Source organism: Dermacentor albipictus, unplaced genomic scaffold, assembly GCF_038994185.2.
Source record: "Dermacentor albipictus isolate Rhodes 1998 colony unplaced genomic scaffold, USDA_Dalb.pri_finalv2 scaffold_17, whole genome shotgun sequence".
NCBI classification, from domain to species: domain Eukaryota; kingdom Metazoa; phylum Arthropoda; class Arachnida; order Ixodida; family Ixodidae; genus Dermacentor; species Dermacentor albipictus.
In genome coordinates, this window is record NW_027225571.1 from 4,446,529 (window position 1) to 4,468,224 (window position 21,696).

The 21,696-nt window shown below is 41.7% G+C and overlaps 1 protein-coding gene across 1 annotated transcript in view; it reads left to right on the plus strand.

Moving 5' to 3' along the window:
* Positions 1–21,696, plus strand: part of LOC135896203 (rab-like protein 6) — a 136,828-nt gene that overhangs the window by 4,956 nt on the left and 110,176 nt on the right. The window contains exons 2-4 of the mRNA XM_065424570.1: positions 9,166–9,468; positions 11,857–11,994; positions 19,603–19,694. Of these exons, the coding sequence (XP_065280642.1) occupies positions 9,214–9,468; positions 11,857–11,994; positions 19,603–19,694 (485 nt within the window). The 5' untranslated portion in view covers positions 9,166–9,213. The remainder of the gene's footprint in view (positions 1–9,165; positions 9,469–11,856; positions 11,995–19,602; positions 19,695–21,696) is intronic.

Below are 21,696 nucleotides of genomic sequence, written 5' to 3' on the forward strand. Positions count from 1 at the left end.
GTCTGCCAGGATTGTGAATTGGGCACATGTGTATTGATAATGCAACTAAATGAATGCACCCAAATGGGGTGACAAGAATTAGGCATGAAGTAGCTGGTTAACTTATTGGCTTGGAAAGCATATTTAGCGCCAGTAAGTAGCTGGTTAACTTATTGGCTTGGAAAGCATATTTAGCGCCAGTAAACAAGGACAGAAGGGAGACGACACCACAATGTACTAACTTCAATAACTTTATTTTTAGAAAACACCCTGAAAACACCCTCGTTGACACTAAATATGCTTTCTAAGTCAGTTGACCAACACAACCAACAAATGGCAATGCTAACTAATTGGCATGTAATAACTGGTCCTGTTCGGCAACACTGGGGACAAGTTACAACAAATGATTGAGGACCTTAACAGAGAGAGTATAAGAGTGTAGTTGAAGATTAATATGCAGAAGACAAAGATAGTGATTAACAGCTGGGCAAGAGAACAAGAGTTCAGGATCGCCATTCAGCCTCTAGAGTCTGCGAAGAAGTACGTTTAGCTAAGACAATTACTCACAGGAGACCCTGATCCTGACGAGGAAATTCACAGAAGAATCAAAATGGATTGGAGCGCATACGGCAGACATTATTAGATCCTGACTGGAAGCTTACCATTATCATCAAAAAGAAAGCTGTACAATCAATGCATTCTACCGATGCTGACATATGGGGCAAAAACTTTGATACTGACAAAGAAGCTAGAAAACAAGTTAAGGACCGCGCAATGGAATGGAGCAAATGGAACAAAGAATGTTTGGCATAATGTTAAGAGACAGGAAGAGAGTGGTGTGGATCGGAGAGCAAACAGGGATAGCCGATGCTCTAATTCACATTAAGAGAAAGAAATGGAGTTGGCAGGTCATGTAATGCGTAGGTTAGGTAACTGGTGGACCATTACTGCCAAGAGAAGGGACGCATAGATCTAAATATGTGGGCCGTTTGCATGGGTATGTGCCACTAGATATGTGCGACTCTTCAGTGAATCTCTCTGACAACAACTTGGGTATGTGCTGCTTTTCAATGAACCTATTCGACACCAACTTGGGTCATTCTGTACGTGCCAGTGGGTATGCACAGACCTTGCGACGGCACCTCCCGAAGGATTGCCCAGAGGGAAGCGTGAAATAGGAGCCTGGCTGCTGTGCATGCCTCTTACATGACAAGTTTCAGCTGTTTGCATACTTGGAAAGTCATTGTAGATGAGTTCTGCCCGAGCTTTCCTTTTTAATGCAAAATTATTAAATGGCTCGAAGTGGAAAATCCAGCGTTGGTTGCGTGACTACACGCTACGAAAAAGGCTACGAACCCTCAACCTTTGGTGGGAGTTGAACCCACAATCTTTGGTGTTAAGGCTGTCTAAGCATCGCGCGGTGGTCGCAGTGCTTTCGCATTTATCCATGTAGGGATAACTAAGTGCCCCTTCACTTTTAAGGTAAAAGCCTTTCTAGGCTCATGGTGAAATTTGTGTCGGCAGACCTGACCACCGGAATGTCCGCCAAAGCATCATCATGCCATATGAAGACAGATTAAAAAATGAAAAATTATTGCTAGTGACAGTTAGTGAACGATAATGTTATAATCGAGATTGGTAGAGGTTAAAAATGACTAGTAATGACTAATAATGAATTGTAATGACTACTAGTGACTCTAAAATGACCAATATGTCTAACGATGGCTTATAATGTCCACAATTGATTATAAATGACTAGAATTGTCTTGTAATAAGTAGTAATGACTAAAATAACTACTAATGGCTTGTAATGACTACGAAATTACCAATATATCTAACGTTGGCCTGTAATGGTCACAATTGATTATGCATGACTAAGAATGCTTACTAGTGAGCTGTAATGACTAAGAAATGACCAATATGTCTAACAACAACTTGTAACGACTACAATTGATTAGAAATGACTAAATATGCTTAGTAATTATCAGTAATGACTACGAAATGAACAATATGCTCAACAACAAATTGTAACGACTACAGTTGATTAGTAATGACTAAAAATGCTTAGTAATGACTGATAATGACTGAAATGACTTGTAATGACTACTGATGGCTATGATGTGACCAACATGTGTAAGAATGGCTTGTAATGGCCACAATTGATTACAATCTGACTAAAAATGCTGAGTAGTGAGTAGTACTGTCTAATAATGACTGAAATTACTTGTAATGACTAAAAATTACCAGTATGTCTAACGACAGCTTGTAACGACTACAATTCATTACAAATGACTAGAAATGCTTAGTAATGACCAGTAATGACTGAAACGACCTGTAATTACTACTAATTGCAGCAATATGACCAATATGTCTAATGACAAATTGTAACGACTACAATTGATTACAAATTACTAAAGTGCTTACTAATTGGCAGTAATGACTAATAATGATTGAAATGACTTGTAATGACTGCAAAATGACTGATATGTCTAACGATGACTTGTAACGACTAAATTGCTTACAAATGACTAAAAATGCTTAGTAAATGCTTAGAAAAAATGCTTAGTAAAAAGAGAAAGAGAAGAGGCAAATGATAAGAGGAGGAAGAGTAGGCTTTCGCTGTTCACCTCTTAAGAGAGATCTTAAAGAGACCCTGTAATTCTAATCTGGACAAGTATTAGAAATTTCAGTTGCCACCTATTACCTGACATTTAGCATCCCATTGTGTTCATGCTGTAAACAGTGTAGGGTTGGTGCACCAGAGAGTCTTGCCACCATTTCTTTGTTGGCGTGGGACCAGTTTTTGCAGCTTGCTAGGTCGTGAATTGCTGCTGCAATTTCTCACTGTTGTGCCATACTATGAGCACCACGAGGCGACGGGAACTGCCATACTACATGCACCACGAGGCGAAGGGAGCTCCCACTTCTCCGCGACGAATCAAGAATTTGACGCGGGTGAGGTCATCACCCTGCCCCGCCTGGTTCCTGCCGACGAGGGGTCGCCGAAGGGTTTTAAGGGAGAACCGGCCCATTGCGAGAAGAGTCGCTTCCCGTCGCCCAGTCGGTCTGATGCGCTCCTACTGCTACCTGTACGCTATCATCCACTATCTGTAAATATTGTATAAAGTTTTTAATTTCTTTTTCATCTGCAGAAAGAGTTCATCTTTCGTGCTCCACCCCGAAGTCGCAACACTGTAGACATTAAGAGGAAGGATTAGCTTGGGACCAACAGATTTTTCTATTCAATTACCTGTAAAATGCATAAATGCTCTAAGACAACCTCTGAACTGATTTGAACAAAATTTGTAGCATTTCAGATGGAAGGTTAAATTCTAGCAACTGTAGCAAGCAAAATTTTTATTTACGACCAGACTTCTTACAAAATTTGCCAAAAATAGGTAAGTTAAAAAAAAATTAAAGCAGAAGGTTTACAAATTGGTAACTGTGTACCAAAAACAGATCTTGCAGTATTGTAAACTGCATTTGTTAGAGAATATAATGTGGACAATTTTTATATTATTAGTTTAGAGCTTGCATTCAATTGTTACAATGCTTATGAGGGTTTTGCGAAGTTCTACTCATAAGTTAACCCGCCGTGGTTGCTCAGTGGCTATGGTGTTGGGCTGCTGAGCACGAGGTCGCGGGATCGAATCCCGACCACGGCGGCCGCATTTCGATGGGGGCGAAATGCGAAAACACCCGTGTACTTAGATTTAAGTGCACGTTAAAGAACCCCAGGTGGTCGAAATTTCCGGAGTCCCCCACTACGGCGTGCCTCATAATCAGAAAGTGGTTTTGGCACGTAAAACCCCATAATTATATATATATATATACTCATAAGTTAGTGGTATGTTTGATAGTGGGTTATAATATGTTACTTATGTTCACTTTACATGTCTTAATAGATATTTGACAGAATTACACTATCGTCAGAGTTAAGAACTTAGTAATATATATTTTTTTGTAGTTTTCTAATTTTCAACAATTTGTTGAAGTTGCTAGCTGTCATTATTTTAATACCTATATATTTTATGTACTTTAACGTAACTAATATTTGGGCATTTTTGCGGCCATGTTACACCTACCATTCGAAATTCATTTTTCCATTTAATTGACAATTGAATGACAACAGTTCACCACTCACATGGCGCTCTTCGGCCATATCTGTTCCTTGTGCCATTAAATGCTCCACATCTTCATCATAAAAAAATTGACATCTTAAATAAAAGGTCTGGTTTTGCAGTCACTAAATTTAAAGTATAATTTTTATGTGACAAACCTTATCAAATGCAGTGCAGGAGATGCCAAGCAAAACAAATTCAGTCCCATTTATTTAGATGGGAGCTGCTTAGGTATAAAATTTCCTCTTGAGGATCTGCGAATCAGCCTCTCTAAAATACATGCAGGCAATGTTTAGGGTGCAGAATTGAAATGCATATCTCTGCCTGCTACTTTTACATTTGTTTCAAACTGTAATGGTTCATTGCAACTCATGATTGCATTGTTGTAGTATGTTAATGCATTCATACTTGCACAATAATGTTAAATGATAGTGTAAATGCATGTTGATGCAACAAGGTTTTTCCCTGCCACTTTTTGAGGATTAAAGTTTTCTGAATGTGAACTGAACACACATTTTCAGAAAAGGAATGATTTAAATGCATTGCATTGGTAGTGTTGGATAGGCAACTTCTGGCACCATCCAAGTACCAGATTCCCATCTGATGCTGAAATATCGCGGCTTATCAATATAGGTAGGTAAAAATGATTAATTTTCGTGGTTGATTGTTGATTTGACTGCAAATAAAATACAATGAACTGTTTTATAAATATGTGGCAGTTCAAACACTCATACAGGTATTGTTGTAACTATAATTTATTCATATTGCTTATTAAAACTAGAGGGGAATAAGGGTCAACAGTCAGCTTAGTAAGTTAAATAAATTGCATTCTGGGATTTTATGGGCCACAACTACAATCTGATAATGAGGCATGCCACAGTGGGGCACTCCGCAGCAGGTGGCTGAGTAAGTTAGTTTCTACTAGTCTCCGTCTTCTTTATGGCTGCCTTTGGTTTTCCCTGAGTCACCTAAAAATGTCTCTTCTACAAAAGTATAGTAAGATTGTGCACATAATTCTGTAAGCATAGTAGTTAACAGAATGTGCACTTGAAACTGTCCCAAGTCAATTGCTTTGGCTATGCACCTTGCGTGAGCCCCACAAAGACTGAAATGTCTAGTGATTTAGAGTTTCTTAGTTGTTTGTGATAAAAATAAGCTCAAGAGTGCCATGACTGCTGTTTTGTTTCTGTGCCCAAGCTGGCTGTCTTGTTTGATCACAAGATCACAGCCCGCTGTAGTGCCAGTAGTAAGGGCACAAATCTTGGAACAGGAATTTTAAAGTATTGTATCTATTTGATATTGTTTCACATCAAGGGTATTTAAAGGTGATGAATATGTGCCAGTGGTGGAGAGTGCCACCATGCACATTCAACAGGAAGATAGTTTCAATTATGGAACTCTAGGAATCAATATGAGGAAGCGAAAACAAGGACATCAACAAGTGCTTGGTTGGGGTAGCAGTGGGAGCACCACTTCTTTGCTTGCTTTTGCATTGTCTGGCCACTGTCTACAGGAGCAGTAACCGCAGGTGATTTTCCCACTCTGTCCCTCCATTTCTGATTCCAATCGGAACAAATTAAGAAGTGCAGTTCAGTAAGCACTGTAAGGTTTGATGAAATTTGAACAGGTAATATAAAACGAAGATAATAGGATTACACACTATTGGATGAGGAGTTCTGGTAAGCAGCTGAGTACATGCTAAAGTAAGAGTACAGGGACATATAGTTGTAAAAATAAGAATGCAGCGTCTTCCTTGGGATATCAGAAAACTACATAAAGTGTGTGAAAATCATAAGATAATGTCATGAGCCTATTGTGCTACTTATCACATCTCAATGGATAACTATCGGTCATTTCGCAGACTGGAATGGTCAGTTTCACTTGGAATTTAGATTTCTTTTTTTTCGTAAAAGGAAACGACAGGCAACATCTTTTCCGGTTTACCCTTTACATTCCATTTCACTAAGTAATCGAAAATCGCCTCATTTCAGTAAAATAAAAGTGCCAGTGTAGCATAATTGGAGGCATTAATCTGCTGTGGCAGCTTTCACAGGGGTTTAGGCAAGTTATGAAAGTGAAGATTTCTTTGCAAACCCTCCTGAACTTTGCTGACTGTGGCTACAGCTGGCTGCTGCTGCTGTCTTGCCAAGGAGCTTGCACATAGGACAGGATTCGTATAATGAATCAGTTTATATATAAAACTGTCTGTACTACTACCACTGGTGTTCTGAAGACCAGCTCTGTTTCACACAGAATTCTGCAATGAAACAAAATAATATCTAGATATCCTCACTGCAACAAGTGTATGTCTTCCTGCATAGAATTCCTTTATTAAATAAACCTTTCTGTTCAATATTTTCTGAGGTTTGGCATGTCTGCTCAGACTGTTTCTCACCAAGTAGCGTAGGTTGATCCTGGAGATAGTGCAGTAGTAAACTGGGCTGATCCTGGAGGTGTTGTATGTAAAACAGGGCTGATCTCGGAGACCATGTAATCCAGTCACTTGGGTCACGTGGTCAGGTTCTCCGCGTCTTGTTGAGCAGGTACATAATCGCTATGCTGCAAAACGTAGTACAGAAAATGAACAGTTTCATAGCATTTAATTAACCGCTTCACATATATTTCATCGTGAGCGTTGGATCTGCAGTTTTATAAAAAATAAAAGTAGAAAAAAAGGAAAGTTACAGTCTAGTCTGACTGTGTGTGTGTGTGTATATAATGTTAATGTATATGTATATGTATATGTATATATATATATATATATATATATATATATATATATATATATATATGTATATATATATATCTATATATGTATATATGTATATATATATATCTATATATGTATATATGTATATATATATATCTATATATGTATATATGTATATATATATATCTATATATGTATATATGTATATATATATATCTATATATGTATATATGGTATATATATATATATATATATATATATATATATATATATATATATATATATGCATATACATTAACATTATATAACTTAATATTTAATATTTATTTATATTTATAAAAGGCATTTAATAATAAAAGGTAATTTAATAAGGCCCAATAAAAGGTATTTAAAATTGCTAAGTTCAGACTTTGGCTCTTTTAAAATACAATGTAGTTAATCTTTATCTATTAAAATTTAACTAGGCTCCAGATGATGCCATCAAAATATCATTGTGGCAAGCTGATGCAAAAAAGACGGGTGGCGCATTTGCATCTTTTTGGTTTACGAAGCTTCTGGCATAATAGTGGCTTTTTTTTTTTGGTATCGTAGAAGGGTAATTTAGTCATACAGCTGAAGTTATTTTTCTTTTTGTGCTGCTTTAAATTGAGCATTGTGTTTCTTCTGTGTAGCTAATGTAAAGCAATGGATACTAACTTGCCTTTTGAGTGGCTGTAATGTTTTGTTAATTCTGTGTCATTTTGTTTTATTTGCATTGTGTATTTTTTAAAGCACTGTCATATGTATTTTGCCCCCTCCATGTCTCACCTCTAAGATTTCAGTAAAACAACTGTGAAGCATCACGCTAAACTGTCTCAATTACAAAGGATGGTTCTGTCCATTATAGTTAAGGCATAATTTAAAGGTCCTCATGATCAGTTCTTCAAAGCTCTTTTAAAAAGGTTCTATTTTTAACCTGATAAGCAAATGGTTACGTGAAATTCACCAGAAAAGAGATTGCCTAAATGGACAAGGTAAAGTTGGTGGCAAACTTGGTGCAATGCAGATGGCAAAGCTCGTTAACTACCACTTTTTAGATGGAGTAGTCTTGAAGCTGTAAACCCAGATTGAAACGTGCGTAATGGCTTTGACACTGTGCCTGTCAGCCGTATCAGAAGGCTGTAGTCAAAGTCGTGTGAAAAAAAATGCATTAGACACACGTGTCTCTCCGTATCATGGCACAGGGTACTCTTGTCAACATCTGCCACTCTGCTTGCATGGGGCAGTCTGAGCTTATCTCACTCTTGTATGCCCTTCAATCTTCCCGGCTGTCTAGTGTAAACCACTGTAGTGTGCTATTGTCTTCTGGTATCTTTGTGAGCAACCAGTATGGGCTGTCTTTGTTTTTGGTATGTGAAGTTGCAGCACGGATACCTCCACTTTAATGACGCTCATCTTGTTCATTTAATATCCGAGGTAGTCTCACTTGTTTATCACCAAATTTCAAAATCATTTATCCCCCACTTGCTCAGTAATTGCTTTAACCTTCTTTGTTGGTACCGTCATGGTGCATCACTGTTGACTCTGTGATGTCAGTGTAGAAAACGTTTTGCAAATGTTGCAGTAAGCTCCATGGGAGCAGGTCATGCCAGCAGAGAGATGCTAAAAAAAGCCATCACAGCCAGGTGTGTAAACTTATTGTAGCAAAAAGAAAAAGAAGAAAAAGATGTGAACATGATGTAGGATTCTGATGTAAGCTTACATTTTTGGAGGGCCCAAGGAGGCTACGCTGGGGCAAGAATAAACTAGCGGGGAGGGTGTGGTTGTGAGCCCAGAGCAAGGTTTTTCTATTCCAAATGCTTCAAGATTACATACTACTATACTTCTTAAATAAATATCTTTGTGTAATTTGTTTTCTTCTTTTTTTGTGGCGGAAAGAGTAAGTGGTAGTAGTGCCTTAGAGGTGCTGGTTAGTAAATTTGTTGTCAGAACTTTGCGTATTAACTCTTCAATAGAGGTCCAGAGGTTAATGTGTGCTTGCTGATGTGTATGGGAGTGAAATGCAGTATATGATGCCTGTGCAACTACGGAAAAAAGTGATAATGATTGGATTGTCGCTCTGGTAGGCTTGTGCACAAATTTGCATATATGTTTGTAAACTCAATTTCAAGTAAACAGTTGTTAGTTGGCACCTATTGAGGGTCCCCTTGCACTCTGACTTAGGGACTCTCATCTGTACGTTACTTAACATCCACTCACTGTTGAATGAATAATAAAGTGAAACTGAAACCTGACTCATTTAAGTCGCCGATTTCTCGATAAAATCTAGTCATTTGCTGCTATTCACTGTGTGCACTGTTTGGGGTTATGCTGCAGGTCGGTGCCGTCCTCTTGGCAGAGCAGCACTTGTGAAGTTCTGGCAAGATGCTCACAGCCTTTAAGAAGCTAGTGGGCAACAGCGGCGATGGAGGAGGGGGCGCCGCTGGTGGAGGGAAGCACCAGCCCCCGTCGGGCATGCAAGCCATGGAGCAGAGCCTGCAAAAGCGCTTTGCTCGAGGTGTCCAGTACAACATGAAGATTGTCATCAAGGGAGACCGCAATGTGGGAAAGTCATGTCTCTTGCTACGCTTGCAGGGTCAACCATTCAAGGAAGAGTATCTGCCCAGTGACGAGATCCAGGTGAGAAGCACACTGCAAGTGTTGACTCATGTTGCACCTAATTGGGGGTGTTCATCTGTGGAAAAGTTATCTCTAGATAGATTCCTTGCCTGCAGTCTCATTTTTAAATATCTTTATCTGAAAATATTGTTTGACAGCAGTTTTCATTATGGACTATAACTCATTAGAGTGTGACACAGACAGTGAGGGGGTTAATTTTTACCTTCTTTATGGTGTTTCATTGTTTATAGTATGCAGTAGTTCTGCTCTGCAGATATGTGAGTATTTGTGAGAAGGCAGACTTGGAGCGAAGTATTTATTTGTGCAACAAAAATAACATTAGGAATGAGAGCTACCATATAGGGTGACAATATGAGAAGTGACACCACATCACCATCATACTTGCAATTCAGCTGCTGAGCCTTCCATAGGCAAACTGCTGAAACTGCTTCCCATGAACCACCTTTGTCCAGCAGCCACCTGTGTGCCTCAGTGCTCAGCGAGTGCTCCTTTTATATTGTTTTCAATAGTTAAACACTGTCTAATTAAATTTTGTGAAAGCAGTGCTTAGTACAAAAGCAGATACATGTCAGAAATTCCTGCAAGTTGCAGCTGGTGTCATGTTAGTTCATGAGTACTAGCAGTAGCTGAAGCACATAACTATATTTCAAATTTGGGCTTCTAAGAGTCAATTGCAATATTGCCTGTAAATTTTTTACTGGCTATTCCGCGTTAATCCTTTTCTTTATGGAAACATCACTCCTTAACAAAAGTGTGCCTGCAATGCTTGAACCCCACTGAAGTATAGAATATGCATTGGTTTACGAGCAGTGTACACTGAATTTGGAGCTACTCTGCTCAGCAGATGCTTTAAGGGCATGACTCTGATTTCCACCCGCTTTGGCAGCTCAGTGGCTATGGCATTGCACTGCTGAGCACAAGGTCATTGGTTCAGATGTGGCCACTTTCCAATGAAGGCAGAATAAAAAAAACACTCATGTACTGTGCTTTGGGTGTATGCTAGAAAACCTAGGTGTTCAAAATTAATATGCAGTCCTCCACTACACCGTTCCTCATAATCAGATCATGGTTTTAGCTTGTAAAACCCCAGAATGTTTTTTTATATTTTCTAGGGTTGCTTGCATTCTGCCCATAATTGCATGTGGCCTTTTGAGTCTTATTGGCACTTACTGCTGCACATATTTTCCATCATGGAAACACTGTGAAAGGCTGTGATGGGAGTACATCTTGCTTTTTTTATGGTCAAGGTGAACATGATACCTGTATTATTTGCTCTTTGGCTTCAAATGATTCTCTCTGAGCTGTCTATGGGAACTTTTGAAAGCTATACTTCACTGACTTCAACTATGTAACTTTTCAGAACTTTCGGTTTGGCACTTGATGTTCTCAGACTAAGATTGTGGAACTTCCTTCTATGACTGCTAGTACTGAGGATATGAAAATGCTTGGGTTTCCTTGTGAGGCAGCAGGTTTGCAAAACATAGTAAAATTAAGTGTCTTGTATTATGTGTACAGTAGTGGGCACTTGATTGAAAACCTACAAACATGTACAAGTTGAAAAGCTTTTCGTAGTATTTGAGCAGTACATTTTTGCAGGCTGCAGCTCCTGCCGTGATGCACAGAAGTGAATCATGTGGGGCAACATACACAGCATTGTCGTTTTTGCATTTTCGCACGATTGCATGGTATATATAGCTTAAACTTTTTTGGAAAGAAAGTGTTAGGCATTTTAGATGCCACATTATAGTTTTCTATAACAATGAACTTGGTTTTCTAGAACGTGATCATGATATTTATCAGCTATATTTCTGTAGGTAACTGTGGGATTAAGACAGGATAAATAAAAAAGGCCTTGCAAATTCTGTATTCTCTGTATTAACCAAGATTTGCTCCCAACGTCTGCTAACTAGTGCATATTTCCAAAAGGTTATGCTAGACACTCTCAGGAGAAAAATAAGTTTTCTTTCCCTCTCTTTATGCAAATTTGCTGACAATTTTCAGGTGCAGAGGTCACCTGTGTTCCTTTTTAGCTTATCTTAAAAGGCCCCTATATTGTGCAAATTGGGATGCCATATTCTAAGTCAGTCACGTCTGGCAACATTTTCATGTGGCATAATATTCATTGCAGGGCCTCTCCACAGTGATGGGCATTGTATAGGTATCATGATGTTTTATGTAGCCCATCCATTCAGAGCAGTCAATAATGAAGTGAAAGTAATGACGATTTCAGGAAGTGGGTACCCATACACAGCTTTCTATCACCTCTTACTCCACTAGTTTAGGTAGCCAGCTCATACTAGAAGTGATGCCAGTGGGCTTTGGCGTGAGCAAGGTTGGATTGGAGGTATTGTAGACAACCTCTTTCACATCATGGCATCGTTCTCCCAGGTGGCAAGTATCCAATGGAGCTACAAGGCCACGGATGACATTGTCAAGGTGGAGGTCTGGGATGTAGTGGACAAAGGCAAGAAGCGGAAGCCCATCAAGGGTCTGAAGCTGGACAACTCGGTGGCTGATGCTCAAGGGGTGAGCAGTGGTGGTGGTGTTTAGTGCAGCTGGGGGGGGGGGGCTTCTCATGTGCTGGGGATGTATAGTGTGCAGCTGTGTTGCTGCTGCATAATGAAGTGCCGCTACATGTAATGCTGTACATTATTTTGTAAAAAAACACTACATTATTTTGTAAAAACACTTCAGGCGCAATTTTACATGGTACTAGAGGTGTCACAAGTTGGGCAGAGGAATAACTTAGGGCAAGTTTTGTGGTGTATCTTCCCTTTAGGTCAACTTAGAATAGGTGCTGGGCATACAGTATTAGTGAAGTAAAATCAGTAAAATCGGTAAAATTGTGGCAATAATTGGGGAACAAGATTGCGGAACTTTGTACTTCTAAGCTTAACATCAAGTTAGGCCCCTTAGATATTGAGCGCAGTCATAGAAGTGGCAAATACAGCTCTAATAGAAACAGGCCTATAATTGTCAAATTAGCACATTTCAAAGTAAAACAATGTATTCTTTCAAATGCTAAACAACTAAGAGGGTCCAACTACAGCATATCAGAAGTCTACTCAGCCAACACTCGGCGCACACGTAAACAACTAAACGAGTTCGGCAAGTTGCAGCAGAAACTTTTTGAACTTTGGCACGATAAACTAATTATGGAGAACAGAACTTAAAAGTATAACAACACTACAAACATAGTTATATCAACTTCGTAGCTACCATCGCGCACTACTGCGAAACCAGATAGCATTCATAATGCTAAGAAGGGGTAAAGCGTGCAGACACGTACACAAGAGAAGAGAGGTGGACAACACAAATGCGAACATCTTATGTCCGTGTCTGCACGCCTTACCCCTTCTTAGCATTATGAATCCGTACCAACTAGCTCAGCTTTCTGTTGTTCCCAGATAGAATCCCTGTATGATTTGTTTTTACTAACATTAGAAGCTTGCGGCCCAAATGCGAAGAACTCTGTAGCCTCATTGATTCTTCGGATTGTAAGCTTCTCGTACTAACAGAAACGTGGCTGAATTCCACCGTCGATAACACAGAGCTTAATTCTTTCCTTCCCGATTTTGACATTTTTAGGCGGAATCGTGTAGGCAAACGCGGAGGAGGTGTTCTGATAGCTGCCCATCGCACTCTCTGTTGCTCCATTGTCAATATCACTTCACCTCTAGAATTTTTATTCGTATTGTGCAGTTATTCATATTTACAAATTATTATCTGTGTATGCTATCGACCTCCCTACGCAGATGCTTCCTTCGCTATTCACTTCCACGAGGCACTGCAAACTGTTACGTCATTTAGTCATGCACAACTACTCTTCTTAGGTGACTAACTTTCATGATATAGCATGGTCCGAACCAGCCATAACCCTGTCTAAGAATAACCTTAAATGTAATTTTCTTAACACATGCCTCATCTTTGGTTTGACGCAGCTAGTATTTAGCGCAGCGCGGAAAAACGAACGGTGCTCTTGCATACTCGACCCTATCTTAACATCCCATCCCGACAGTGTTTCTTGGGTAACACATCTACCAGAACTAGATGTGTTACCCAAATAACCGCAAACCATTATTATTATATGATAACGACAATAACCGTGTTTCCGACCATAAAGTATCTGAAGTACTAAACTCTGTCTTCTCTTCCGTGTTCACTTCTGAACCAGCCTCCTAGACTGTCCTTATCAACCACTCAACCATATGGTATCACCAAGCTAATAGAATACCTCAAATTAACATCCTCGGCCAGCATCAATGGAATCAATTCCAAAATGCTTAATTAAGAACACTGTGCACATCTCTAGTGTATTTTTGTGCCATATCTTTTAGCAATCATTATCATCTTAAGTGGTGCTGCAAGATTGGAAAATAGGTAAGATAATTCCAATTGCAAAAAAAAAGAAGGATCATCATCCTTGTGCCACAATTACCGTCTAATTTCCCTCACCAGTGTTTGTTCCAAACTAATGGAGCATATAATTTATTCTCATATTGTAAAGTATCTAACATCCGCCAATTTCTTTAATCCTAATCAACATGATTTTCAGAAAGGCATGTCCTGCGAGACTCAACTAGCTCTCTTTGTTAATGACATCAGCTCACATCTTGATCAAGACGTACCCATAAATGCCCCATCCTAGATTTCTGAAAGGCTTTCGACAAGGTTCCTCATGAACGGCTCTTCCTAAAACTATTGCGTCTTAATCTTAACCCTTATGTTCTCCAATGGATACTCAACTTTCTGACTGTCAACAGTTCGTTTACGCTAACCAATGCTCATTTAATTTATCACCCGTTATCTTCGGCATGCCGAAAAGCACAGTCCTGGGGCCACTACTCTTCTTAATGTACAGTAATGACTTAATGAGAGGTTGTTTTTCCAAAATTCATTTATTTGCTGATGATTGCATAATCTATTGTCCTATTACTAACAACGCTGATTCTCGTGCTCTACAGTCCGACCTTAACGTCAGTGAAACTTGGTGTAATAATTGGCTAATGTCTCTCAACGTCAAAAAACATCGCTACTTACTTTCCACCATCGCCAATCATTTATTTCAGCTAGTAATTACATTATTGCCAGTTCTGAAATATGTGCTGCGACTTCTTATAAGTACTTAGGTATTAACTTGTCCAGTAACCTCGGTTGGTCCTCACACATTTGCAGCATTAGCAATGACGCTAATTGTGTACTATGCTACCTGCGCCGTAATCTACGTCTTGTTCCTCTCTCAGTAAAACTACTTGCATATGTAACACTTGTTTGACTGAAACTGGAATACGCTTGCTCAGGGTGGGACCCATACCAATCTATCCTGGTAACAGCACTGAAATCCATACAGAATCGTGCAGCAAGGCTCATTAATTCTGACTACTCTTACTACACTAGCGTCGCTAAACTTAAGTCATCTCTGAACCTTCCAACCCTCGAGCACCGCTGCAAAACGGCAAGACTGTGTCTCTTTTACAAATTTTATCACTCGCTGCTTCACCAGACCGACAGTACACCTTCGCATCGCACTTCATCCTATCATAGTCATTCAAAGGCTGTTCATCCCTCTCCAGCTCGCACTACCGCTTATCTTAATTTTTTCATCGTTCAGACACCGAAAGACTGGAATCATCTACCTGCTGAAGCGGTACACCACTCCAGTCATTCATTGTTCAAGGCATTCATTGAAAATATGACCTAAATATGCCCACCCCTAATGTAAAACCCCAAATGGATTATTTGAGGTATGAATAAATAAATAAATAGATGATTTATTTATTTAAAAAAAGAATGGTACAATGCTGTATTGTGCAAGCATGTTGCAAAATCTTTGTGGTGGCCTTATGCAAAGGTCAGTTTCACAATCACTTGAGGGTATTGCCGTTAGTAAGCTTGCCTTACTAAACTTTCTATGTTCAATACAGTGTTCTGTGTTCACTGATTTTCACTACGGAAGGTGATATAAAATAGTAGCTGGTCACTGTGGCAAATTAATTTCAGAAGGCAATGTCTCTCCAGGACTTGCAGTCACTGTTGATGCACAAGTCAGGTCAAAGCCAGTACTTCATCAAGCCAGCACGGTACCTCCACAACAAATTACCAAGGCCTACACAATCTTACAGCTACTGCACTATAGCCAGTATTCCACTTCACACGGCACCTTTGTATATGGTATGCGTTCAGTTTTAAGGGAGTGAAAACGGGAGCCATAAATGGTTGCATAATGTCTGGTCATGTCTGTGTGCAGTTACGTTATAAGCTTTCTGAACGGTATACGTTGTGAGCACTTCTAAAGCAAAGAACTTTGCAATAAACTTACCCGTTTAATAAATTAGCCTATGTTTATCATTTATCTATGACTGTTATCTTAATGCCACAGAATCATGTACATATGCTGTTTTAAATAATAAATTTCTTATTGATTCTGACAAACGAGCAAGCATAAAAATGCATATGTTTACATTGCTCTGATCTGGTTCTGCATATGCAGAGTGCTTGTGATCGGACTCTTCATGTGAGCCATATTGTTAAATTTAACTTTTGCTTACGAATTTCTGTTGTCAGGTGTACAAAAATAAGTGTTCACTTTAGCTGGTTGCTGGTACTGATTGATTTGAAGCACACAAGATTAATGAAGTGAAATAAGTATTTCTGTATGAAATATGTTTGTTGAATAGGCATAAGGCAGCATCTATGTAGATGCATTGTTATATCTGATGATTTCGCAGTCTGCATTCTTGTCTGTGCTGGGTGCTAAAGGCTCAGAAGCTGCATGCTGTCTAAGAAATATTGCTTTCTTACTCCAGCAACACGATAATTTGTAGTCAACATGGCAAACAGTACAGTCATTGATCATGGACAGTCAGTAAGTCAAGAATAACTCTGTTCAACACTTTCAGCAGCTGTCTTTTGGTCCTGCTTCACATGTACATTTGTTGGAGCATTCTTCAATTCCACACTGTCGCCTTATGGCCTGCTAAAATGAGTGCAAGCGGCTCAGGGTTTTTCAAAACATTGACATTTAATCAATATGTGAAGCTCAAAATTATTTACCCTGTTCTCTGTGGTGTCCAGGACTATCAGGGGCACAATTAGGGGAAATTTTTTTTTTTATAATGAACGAATCCATATAGTGCAGTATATTTGTATATTTGCAGCCCCAGTGCATATTGTGATGGAGTTTGTGGGGACCCCTTTTGGGACCCCTGTCCCCTGTTCACGCGCGACTTGGGCCATTCGGCCGCGCGATCGCTGGGGACACGCAGTTCCAAGTCTATTTTGGGCAGCGTACATTCCCCGCGGGCGCCGGCGCGACGCGGAGCAGTGTGAGCTTCGTGTTCTGTGTGTGAACATTGTCAGCGGAGGGTGAGATTGGCTCGTAGTGTTGTTATTATAATCGGAGTGTGGATTAGTTGTGTGAAGTGTTGATTGTCAGTGTGGTGCCAGACGGACGCCAACAATGAAGCCGTCGCAACATGCCTCGAGGACGACGACCGACTCGCCCAGGTCTCGCGGGAGCCGTCGCCGCCGCCGCGGGCGCCTCCAGTCGCAAGCCGTTCGAGAGGCCACTGCGGTCGAACTCGCTCCTGAGACCACAGCACGACCGGTGATGCAAGCTGGCGCTCTTACCACCTCCGCATCCGTCCAGGTGCGGTCGTTGCCGGTGTCTCCACAGCCAGCTGCCCGTTTGCCTCCACGTCGCCATGTCGCTACCTGGGCCTTCCAATCCGGTTCCGAAGCACCACTTTGCTTCGTGTCGACGAAACGGTGGAAGGAGCAAAGAAAGGTGGAGAACCACATGAGCGCGCGAGAGATACCACGCATTTTCCGCGGCCACACGCTATCAGCCATGGTCGAGGCCTCGGGTGGAGCCGTCATGGCCTCTGACCCTTCGGCAGTGTACTGCGGCGTGTGCTGCGGCTGTGTGCTGCCCATGACTCCAGCGCGGTGCACAAGCTTCACGTGAAGGGGACGGAGCCAGCTGCCGGGGAGCCCGGGACGGATCCAGCCCCACAGGTGCTGCAGAACACGGACCCGGACGTCAACCCTGCCCTGCTGCGCTCCGTTGTCGGCGCTCTCGCCTCGGACCCTGTGTTCGCGGCGACCATCGCGGCAGCTGTGCAGCAGGCGACAACGCTGGCGCCCCTCCACAGCTCCGTCCTTTCTCCGGAAGCCGGAGGCAACGACCCTGCGAGAGAGAGTCTCGACTTCGATATTTTCGCTTGAGAAAATAAAACAGGTCAGACGTCAGCTTTGCCATTGATTCCTGTCGGCTCCCTCATGGGCCGGCCCGAGTCTTCAGGAGGGGGGGGATGTGGGGACCCCTTTTGGGACCCCTGTCCCCTGTTCACGCGCGACTTGGGCCATTCGGCCGCGCGATCGCTGGGGACACGCAGTTCCAAGCCTTATTTTGGGCAGCGTACATTCCCCGCGGGCGCCGGCGCGACGCGGAGCCTGCTGCTTGCGCGCGCGGCTCACGTTACGCCGTGCGCCGCGCGTAAGAACAGTGCCTGAGGAGCGGGCCCCTCTCGCCCTCTCTTCGGTTTCTCTTTCCTTCAGCATCGGAGGTGCGCGGGCGCTTTCGCCCGGACAGATTGACTTTCGGTGCTCTTGGCTGTCGGACGTGCGGACCCTCTTGGTCCCGCGCCCCTCTGAGCAAGGCGGCCCCCTTTTGTGTGGCGAACCTGCTCGGAAGAGCCAGCGTGGCGGAGCAGACTTCCCGGGAGCTTTCACCCGTAGTCTGCGACTGCCACCCCAGTGCCGTATTCCTGTATTGTACTCGCATTTTTGTACATAGCAGGGAATAAACCCCCATTCGTTGGTGCCACGGCTGGAGTCGTCTCTACGCCTTGCCGGTGAGTCAGCGAACCCGCCGCGGCGCCCCTTTGCGTACGCTGCGGAGTGGGGACGAGCTACGTGTCTCCTTAGACCTTAGCTAGCCGGGTACGGGCACGTTAGCCCGAAGCCCCACAAGTTTTACTGTGCCCTGTTGTCCCTTGTACACATATTTTTTTATTGGAGTTACAAGCAACGCTTCTAACCTTGTCTCCTACTTGCAAAACTTCTCTTATGTAAGGGTCATCTGCAATTGCCCATTTCATGGCTGTAACCTCATTATCACACCTGTTGCTATCACATGAGCAGCAAGTACCAGAATGCCTGGCATTGAGGAAATGCTCTTACATAAGAGATGTTTTGGGAAAAGGGACCAAGGTTATGGGAAATTTGACTACATGCTGTTCTCATTGAATGCACCAAGTTTATAAAGCAGCTCAGCTAATGCCTTTTGTTGTCTCATCATTTAACTTCAATTACACTTTCCTGTTGAGTTGTGGTTTGAGCTGTGCACTGGGTTAAAAGTGTAATCACTTGTGCAGCAAAGGGGACAGCAGATGTAGCTGTCCCCTTTGTGTAGATGCCCTTTGTGTGTAGATCCCCTTTGTGTGTAGATGTGTAGCAGAAGGAGCTTACTTGCATTCACATTGTTAACATTGCGAGATGAAGAAATGCTCTCCTCCTCTCCTACCACACCCACTCCTGCATAAGGAAAGTATAGAAACCGCTGCATATTGGCACAGCTGCTGGTCATGTTTAAACAAGTGTCCACTCAAAACCTTTGTACTTGTCCCAGCAAACATGCTCTGCTCTGCCAGTGGTATGTCTGTTGTGGGTTCTGCTGGGGCTGTGTATAGGCTTTGCAGTGGTCCTCTGTGATTTCCTGGAGCACAGCTCTTTGCTTGTACTGTCACCTTTTATTTGACATTAATGCAGCTTTATTTTTATGTTTGGTTTGATCTGTTAAACAGTTTGTAGAGATAGTTAAAGTGTGCGCTACACTATATTCAGGGTTTGCCAACAGGAGCTAGTACCTTTGCTTACAGTGCATGCATGTGTGTCACCACTTACAGTAGGCAGGGACATCTTTACTGTCCTTGCTTGCTCAGAACTCATTTGCTTTATGTTAAAGGCCTCATTAGGCCGACCATAGTATTTTTCTGACTCAAGAGTGTTAAAGCAGAAAAAAATGATATGCATAAAGTGCATTGGCATACATTTTCTTTATAGGCACAGATATGTAGTCTCCATGCAGCTTCTCAGTGCAGAAATGAAAGTACTTGCCTTCTTGTGTGGCAGGTACCTGAGGAGGCTGCCCTGGATGCAGAGTTTATCGACGTGTACAAGGGCACAAACGGGGTTGTCATGATGCTAGACATCACCAAACAGTGGTGAGTACACACACTGATTTGTGATTTATCATTTAGTGAAACCTAAACAGATGCCCAAAGTACCTATCTTGTTACTGTACATAGGGGAGATTTCCTATCACGGTGTTGCTGATGTAGTTTCACTAAAAAAAATTTCTGTCAAATGCTAAAAGATGCTCAGGAACGGGAATGCTAGACATTGTGGAAATGTTTGTCAAGAGTTAAGAATTTTCCACTTAATTATGACATTTCAAAGGGCTCTAATCGTCTGCTACGTGCTTATTTTGAGCTGAAGAGACACGCATTTAAGTGCTCCAGACATGCCACATGTGTAAACAGTTTGTTTTGAACATTCGAAAATGAGAGTGCAGTAATGACGTGTGGTATGTTGGCTATGTACACAGGGCAAAACATTTATGTAGAATGAATTGTTTTTTAGGTGCTCATTGCACAGCAACTGACATGGACACATTGCTTGGTGGACATCATACTTTCACTATTTCATCCTTTGTCACCCAAGTGCCGAGCATGTCGCTGCTCTTTGCACTGTCAATTCTCTTGAGTGTTCTGCCTTCACTGGTCTAGTAAATTGCTTTGCAGTGTGATTAGTGTATTGAGACTACAAAAATGCACGAGTGGGTGCCTCAATCTTGGAACTTTTGTTTCCATAGTGCTGCTTCCGCATATACAGTGAAGTCCAGATACAACAAACACCTTCATTGCACAAAATGTGTTCACTATTGCAGAAGTTTGTTATAATTGAACGATCCTTCAAGACTACCGATAAAAATCTTAATAAGATGCAGAAGAGATGGTTTGTTTACAAAAATGATGTGCACGACACTTACTGGCACAAATTTACGAGTGAAGTAAGTTTTTAAAAGGACTGACAACTGATTTTCATGGTACTCTTTTAGTGGAATGGCAAGTTTACTGGTCAAAGTGTCTAATCATGAAGTGGTAACATGGAAAACGCAGTGGAACACTTTTATCAGAAGTTTTTTATCTGCAGTGAGGATGTAGTTGTTCACTGAAAGCATGCCGAAAACAGTGATGTGCGAGGGCATAGTGATTATACGCCGGCACTTGAGGGAGGCAAACAAGTGCGACCATAGCTGTGAATTTTTTTTAGCAAGCCTAAATTTCTACGATTCACGTTTTCTGAAGTGTGAAATTAATTCTACAATAATAAGTGTTTTTTCATGGTTTCCTGTTCAACTGCTTTGGTCGTTAACCAGTCAAGAGTGTTTTTCAGCCAAGGCAAGTTCTCGAAAGCAAAACAATGTTTTTATGCATGATACACAGTTCAGCTTGTCGCTGTATTCATGCGTGGGCTAATATTGTAGTGCTTGCACCATTTACGGCACAACTAGTTGATTGCATCGTGTATTTCACAGGGAGACCGCACAACTCTGGGTACGTAATCACAGACTTGCACATGTACAACAGCGTGTGCACCACTGTGCATTACAGAACGTGTGTGCTGCTTGTTAGCGTGGACTTTTAGAAGAAAACCTTTTCTTTGCAAACCTCGCTGAGTTTCATGATCGTGGGTGCTGCGGGGCCTGGCTGTTCTCTTGCCGAATAGGCCAACCAGTCACAGAGGAGAATGTACGCTGCACATGCTGCTGGATTCCTTGCACTGCCTCCATGCATCCGTGGCACCTGCGGTGGGGGCCATGCGGGAGAGAAGAAAAGAACCAGAAAGCTTGCCTTTGCACATCTGCGGCAGCGACAGTGGCATTGCATTAGCCTCTCTAACATGCTTGATTAAATCCTCCGGTGTCACTTTGTGTGGACATTCAATAAAAAAGAACTTCGCTGGACGTTCGAATCCTGCAATATTGAAATCCTGCAAGAACAAAATATTTTGATATCCCCAGCGAACTCCTATAAAAGGCAATGCATTTCATACCTCTTGACAACGAAATGTCTCTGTACTACAGTCCCACATCAACAAAGTTTGCCGGAACGTGACCCCACATACAGTATTACCTACTCGACCAAGGCTAGCAGGCTCCAA